Raw genomic sequence first — 7,267 nt, forward strand, 5'->3', positions numbered from 1 at the left:
AGGACTATTGTGGATGACAGTGTATGTGAAATATGCGGAAGGGATGAGGAAGATGAGCACCATGCCATTGTCGCATGCGCCAGAAGTGTGGCTTTACGCCACTCTATGAGAGCCTTTTGGGAAATCCCTAGAGAATCTGAGTTCAAAAATACAGGGGTAGACTGGCTGCAACTGCTGCTGATCGCCCAACCTGAGGAGGTCAGAACCAAAGTAATGTTAATTCTGTGGCAAGCCTGGAGTTTAAGGAACAATGCCATACATGGGGATGGGAAAGATACTGTCTCAGGATCTGCCCAATACCTACTCAGACTACATGAGGAGTTCCTAATGGCGGCAAGCGAAACTGCTGAGATGGGAGAAAAGAATAAACAGTCTCTGCTCCCTACGAGAGCATGCTTGCCAACAAGTGCAAATCCCAAGTATTGGATGGCTCCCCCAGCCGGCAAAGTTAAGCTGAATGTGGACGCCGCTTTTCTAGTGGAATCAGGGGACACGTGGGGGGGGGGGGGGGGGGGGCGGTAGCTAGAGATCATAGAGGCCATGTCTTCCTATCAGTAGGCCGGCGTTTGGGCCAGTGCAGCTCAGTAGAAGAAGCTGAAGCAGCAGCGGTGGTGATGGGATTAACTGAATTTGCCAAATACCATCAGGGTACTTTGATCCTAGAAACTGATTGTGCGGGAATCGGGCGAGCCCTACAGGTGGAAGAGACATGTAGATCAGCCTGCTTCGCATCTATAGCCGACGCGAAGACCATTGCATCAAGCTTCGCAAGTATGGAGTTCAGTATTGTTAACAGGGGGCTGAACAAGTTGGCCCATGAGCTGGCTTCTAGTGCGCGAAGAACTGGAGATTTCCTGCTCATAGCTGATGTCCCGGCTGATTGTAGAGATGTTTTGACGAACGAGGTCGTCCCAACCATGGTGTAATTCGGTTTGCCATGGATCTCAAAAAAAAAGAAAAAAGAAAAAAGAAATTAGTTTGTTTCCGAAATAGAAAACCAGTAACAATGGATTACACATAACAATAGATGCCTATCGTCTACAGATTGGATTACACATAACTCTCTATCTCCCCCGCGTCTTTGTGCTGATCTACATTCCGAGCCCTGCGCTTGGTGATCTCCGACGACATGAAGCTCGGCATGGTCTCCTCCTCCTCCCAGTAACGAGAATCATCACGGCTCGTCCCCGCAAACCCATCATCCACGTCGTCGTCCAGTAACGCCCCCTCCGGCGGCCACACAAACGCGGGCTTCACCAGCGGCACGTCCGGCAGCGGTGCCGTCTTGGCGACAACCTGCAGCACGTTGGCCAGGGTCGGCCGGTCCGATGGGTTCGGGTTGCTGCAGGACAGACCGAGGAGCAGCAGCCGGGCGGCGTCGTCGGCGGCGAACTCCATCCCCGACCCGCGGAGCTCGGCGTCAACGGCTTCGAGCAGCCTCCCCTCTTGATGGAGCCACCAGACCCAGTCGACCAGCATTGGGAACTCGTCGTCCGCTTTGCCGAGCGACCTCCTGCCGGTGACGACCTCGAGGACCAGCACCCCGAACGCGTAGACGTCGGTCTGCCGGGTGGCCTTGTGGCTGACGGGGTACTCCGGCGCGATGAAGCCCCAGGTGCCCGCGACGCCGATGTCGGTGAAGGAGTTCTTGTCGAAGGCGACGACCCGCGCGAGGCCGAAGTCGCCGAGGCGGCCGCGGAAGGCCGAGTCGAGCATGATGTTGCTTGCCTTGATGTCGCGGTGGAGCACCGTGCGCTCGTACTCGTGGTGGACGTAGTGCAGACCGGCGGCGACGTCCTTCACAATGTCGTAGCGTCTCTCCCAGGGCAGAACTGGCTGTTGGTGGCCACGGTGCTGTTGCTTTTCGTGGAACAGGTGCTTGTCTACGCTGCCATTGGGCATGTACTCGTAGATCAGTAGCAGCTCTCCATTCTCGTAAGACCAACCTGAAAATTGTTACGTCATATATAGTACTCCTATATACAAGATAAAAAAAAGGTAATGCTAGCTGAAATCTAAGTCAATTTTTAAGCATGACAAATCAAACGTTTTTAATGGCAATTTATGTTGGTGCGAGGATGGCATATTTAGTTTGTAAGCATGGCAATTTTCTGGGAAAACAGTGAACCGAAAGGGATTTGTCATGCTTGCCAACTAAACTTGCCATCCTCGATAAATATAAATTCTCATAAAAAATGTTCGATCCATGATAGAAAAATATAACGTCAGATTTATAGCTGACTACTTAAATAAATACTACAAGTATGGTCACAGATGTGAAGTTGGGGGTTTTGTGACAAAAAAAAGTGGAGCAAGCAGTGTCACTAATATACGAAGTTAAGGGATAAAATATGACAATTTTGGTAAATAGAGTAACTAGTGCCACAACACTTATCTTTAGGGGTAAGACCGTCATTTACTCAAAAGTATTAGTATAACATAAAAATATCATGGACAAGAAATCTGGTTATGCTATTTTCATCATATATACCACAGTTCAAATTAAATAAGATTATACTATCTTTGTTCCATTTTACTTGACGTTTTTAACCTTCTCAAATATTCAGGTTGCTAATCTGGACCACTAATTTTTACTCTCTCTGTAAACTAATATAAGAGCGTTTAGATCACTACATTAGTGCATTAAGGCGCGTATAGTATGGTTGTACAAATATAATATTAGTAAAATATACAGAAGTTGTATGAAGTTTCAAAGTAGATGATGGCCAAAACTACACATAGTAATACTTTTTGACATTGGCTCTTAACCAAAATAAATTGTTTTGATTTATAAGATCAATTAATAAATTATTAATTGGAAGTGAATGATATTTTCATGGCATCGTTTCACAATTTCTGTGTATATATGCATCAAATGTAATGCTCAGCAAAGTTTGCTAGAGCCAGTGCCAAACTGTAAAACATCATATATTTAGAAAGGAGGAAGTAACTTCTATGTACCAATCAAATTAAATAGATTTAAACCTACTCGCGATTGAAGTTCAAATGGAATCTAAATCTGCAACCAAAAATAGATGGACGCCAAGTTTGCCGTCAAAAGGCACATTACTCTTTTTTGCTGAAATCTATGTTCACGTACATAGTCATCTTACAACCAAAAAGGTTCTAAGACTAGCAGTTTGCCACCAAATTAAAAAATGGGGAATAAAAAAAATTCATATATGGAGTGATCTTGGGCAGTTGGGCTTCCGTCTGCTACCATCATCAACCAAGGAATAGAGATTGTTAAGGCCTTATTTGGTTTACATGAATTTTGTAGGAATTCTATAAGCTAGGATTTCTGTAAGAATTTTTTTCTTTCGAAACCTTTAGTTTACAGGAATAATATCTTATTACTCTCTTCGATGCAGCCAGAGCAGTTCAAGTCGCCTGTTGGTCTTACCGTGCAAATTCTTGATGAAATAAAAGATTGGAGCGTGCGGGTGTAGGTGTTGGAGGATTAGATCGTTTTGTGAGGAGTTAGACTTTGTTTTCTTTGTGTGGTGTGGGTGTATCCGTATTTGATGTTTGCATCGAACATTGGACTCTTGTAATCTATTTGCTCCCTTCTATAAAGATATGGTACGTCTTTAGCATACTCTTGAAAAAAAACTTTCCGATGCATATTAACTATTGCTGATTTAGTATAAAACTATATTAAATCAGCCACTATTAATATGGAGGAGGGAGTACTATACATGAATGATTCCTATCCTTCATATTTGAAAAGAAGCTTGGACTAAATGGGAAACCCTTATCATATACAGAATGAACTAAATGACTTCTCTTTTCTTATACATATTTTTATGATTTGAGATACATGTCATCTCACCTGCTATAGCATTTCTATTCGACCATATTTCTATCTTATGAAGCAAAGGAGGAGGAGGAGGAGGAGGCCTAAGTTTGTAAAGACGGTTCAAACTTCCAAACACATACTAGTCAGAGTCAACATTGGTGGTGTCTAATAAGAACATGCATGGACCAAGTAATGACATACCAAGAAGAGGGACAATGTTCTTGTGGCGGAGGCGGTGGATGATGTCGACCTCGGCGAGGAAGTCCTCGTAGCCACGGTCGTCTTTCCGTGTGAACTTCTTCACAGCCACGTCGACGCGCCCCTCGCCGCGCTTCCCTGACCGGAGCGTTCCCTTGTACACGGCGCCGAAGCCGCCTCTCCCCAACTTCATCATCTCATGGAAGTTGTGGGTCGCCTTCCGGATGGTGGCGTGCTTGAACTCCCTGGGCACCCCGGGGAGCTGTCTCAGCACCTCTGAGAGCTTGAGCCTCGTCCTGAGAGCCCTGTACCTCGACGAGAAGTAGCAGGCCGCCATGAAAACGACGGCCGTGATAACGGCTATAGGAAGCACCACCGTCAGCAGTATGGCGAAGAATTCTCTTTGCAGCTCACGACCATGGTTCGGTTCACGGGGCATGGGTTCAGGCACGGGTTCCGGGAGCATGGGTTCCGGCGGGAGCTTCTCCATGGTGATGTTCCAGCTATAGACCACCGCCTGACAAGTGGGCAAGAATCTGCTCTTTGAGGCGAATAAACCGAAGTAACCCGAAGCGCCTTGGGGCGACCTAACGACGTCGGTGACGTTGAGCGGCATGTGAAGCGTGGGTTCCCCAGGTTTGGGCTTGCCGCCCTCGACCACATACACCGATAGGTTGTGAGCGGTGGCGTTGTAATCGATCCAGACGGTGTAGATCGCCATGGACGTCGTGTTCGGCTCCGGCTCGATGGAAACGTACATGCTGGTAGTACCTTGAGAATAGTAGTACTCTGCTTGACTGACCTCGATGGCGACGCGGCGGCCGTCGGGGAATGTGGTCCGGGACCTGGCCAAGGATGCGTAGGTGGCTCTGTGGAAGCCATCCAGAGGGGAAGGCAGTATCCCGAACATAAGGCCGCCGTCGCCGCGGCGTGATGTGTTGGCGCTCATGGTGAATGTGGCGTTGAAGGACGCCTCAAGCTTTGGCTCGTCGTACCTCCATGGCCATTGCCACTTAAAGTTGATGTCGGATGGTTTACGGACCGGCTGCCACAGAATGACTTCCTCCAGGAGGATGGCACATCCGGCCCGCCTCTTGGGGTCGGGCGGGTAATAAACGGGCGGCTGGTAGACGTCGTCGGTGGTGAGGTGGAGGGCGCCGTCTATGACGCCTGCGTCCCAGGAGCTCTGCAGAACTCCAATAATGGGCAGCTCAAGCTGGAAGATGCAGACGTCGCCGTCCTTCACAGGGGAGGAAGGGGAGGGCCCACAGTCCGAAAAAATTGATGCGGTAGAAGGGCGCACGGCTATGACCAATACAAGGATGCAGCGCAACAGACCTGGCAACGGCAGACTTACTGCAAGATTCAGCTCCTGCCGTCGCCGGGGAGGAAGGACCATCATCGTCGCTCACTTCCCCGTTTTCCTCTTCTAAACTCCTCTTCTCCTGTCTTTCTTCTCTTCTGGTCTGGTCTATCTATATGCATGATGGGAGTGAATTGAGTCCAGGAGCTTGAACTGTAGTAGCACGGCGTGGGAACGTATGTGGACCGTTGAGACCAGCGATAAGATGACACGTACGTGTGTCATGTTAGTGGTCAAGAAAACGCGTCAACAAGTCAATACAGGACTGATTCTATTTATCTTCGTAGAGCATCTACAGCCGGAGACCTCAAACCCTCTCATACACCTGGGCGAACAGCACCGTCACTACATGGTAAAAAAAGCCGACCCAGACAGACGCCTCATACTGGCCTGATCGGCACCCCTCATATCAAGCCCAAATATAGGGCGGATATGGGGGACCCGGATGTGTCCAGGCACGTCCACGCGTTGTATCCGGCCCATGCTGGTCCACCGGACCCCACATATATTCATCCTCATCCGTTCCCCGAACCAAACCCTAGCCACTCCACTGCACTCCCCCCCCCCCCCCCCCAGCTCCCGTTCGGCGATCTCCGGCCTTCCCGGTCATGACGGAGTGAATAGCAAAAAACTACCACTATGGGTCATCGTTCGAAAAAACTACCGCTTTTTTAATTTTTTCAAAAAGCTACCACAAAATTGTTCTGCTGTTCCAAAAAACCCAAATGTCCATCTGACTTGGAATTAATCCCGTTTATGACAGGTCGGGCCCGCTACTAAACAGACCGTTTGTTGACTGTTTGTTTGACCGTTAACTTACAGCTGGGTCCCACATGTAAGTGCTCTCTCTCCCTTATCTCTCTTCTCCCCCCTCTCTCTCCCTTATCTCTCAAAATCCCGAGCGCCACAGCCGGCGGAGCCACGGCCGCCGCTGCCGCCTGGTCCGGCCACCACCACGCCATGGGGAGCGCCTCCGGGCCGGGCACCACCACGACCGGCGGAGCCACGGCCGCCGCTGCCGCCTGGTCCGGCCACCACCACGCCATGGGGAGCGCCTCCGGGCCGGCCACCACCACGGTCGGCGCAGCCACGACCTCCGCCGCCAGGGCCGACCACCACCACGCCATGGACGCGCCGCCGCCTGCTTAGGTCCGCCCACCGCTGGCCATGAGCAGCCGCCCCGCCGCTGGCCGCGAGCTCGAGCACGGGTGGGGAGCAGCCAGGGAGCTCGGGCGGGGAGCAGCCAGGGAGCTCGGGCGGTTCCAGCCCGCCGCGGCTGTTGCTTCCCGCCGGCCAGGGCCAGAGTTCGACGGCCCTGACGAGCTCGCCGGCATGGTGCTGGCCGGCTCCGGCGACGAGCTCCCCGGGAGGACGGGACTGCTTTTAAAAAAACAGGGACCCGATTGCTTTTATATTTTGTTTCAGGGACCTGTTTGCTAAAAAAATACTTAGGCCCCACCTGTCAATTATCAAACTAACGGTCAAATCAAACGGTCAACCAGACGAGTGGACCCGAGTTGTCATAATAACGTTTAAAGTTAATCAAAGTAGTCATCAGTGCGACATGATAGTTTTTTGTAACAACAGAACAATTTTGTGGTAACTTTTTGAAAAGATTAAAAAAGCGGTAGTTTTTTGGAAGGATGACCCGTAATGTGGTAGTTTTTTGCTATTCACTCGTCATGGCGGGCAACGGATCTGACCACGACCAGTCCAAACCCGTCGACTAGGGGTGTTGTTCCGTGCAGGTTGGAGGCAATAGCCATATATCCGCATTGCACTCCGCCGCTTACGGGAGGACTGCGGCCAACAAATGGCGAGATTTTTCCGGCGCGAGTCCATAGTGTCGGCACATTGGGCGCTCGGATCCTCCGGGGCTGGATCATCGCGGTCCTCTCGGGAGCCTT

General features: G+C 50.3%; 1 protein-coding gene across 1 annotated transcript; it reads right to left on the reverse strand.

The window, feature by feature from the left end:
• Window positions 1-971: 971 nt before the first annotated feature.
• Window positions 972-5,444, reverse strand: LOC109775411 (L-type lectin-domain containing receptor kinase IV.2). Its single transcript, XM_020334158.4, has 2 exons — window positions 4,001-5,444; window positions 972-1,946 (listed from the first exon to the last, which is right to left on the reverse strand). Exons 1-2 carry the CDS (start codon window positions 5,397-5,399, stop codon window positions 1,051-1,053), a joined length of 2,295 nt encoding a protein of 764 aa, XP_020189747.1. The 5' UTR covers window positions 5,400-5,444; the 3' UTR covers window positions 972-1,050.
• Between the last annotated feature and the right edge of the window lie 1,823 nt (window positions 5,445-7,267).

The sequence above is a fragment of the Aegilops tauschii genome, chromosome 2 (genome assembly GCF_002575655.3).
Source record: "Aegilops tauschii subsp. strangulata cultivar AL8/78 chromosome 2, Aet v6.0, whole genome shotgun sequence".
In the NCBI taxonomy this organism is placed as follows: Eukaryota; Viridiplantae; Streptophyta; class Magnoliopsida; order Poales; family Poaceae; genus Aegilops; species Aegilops tauschii.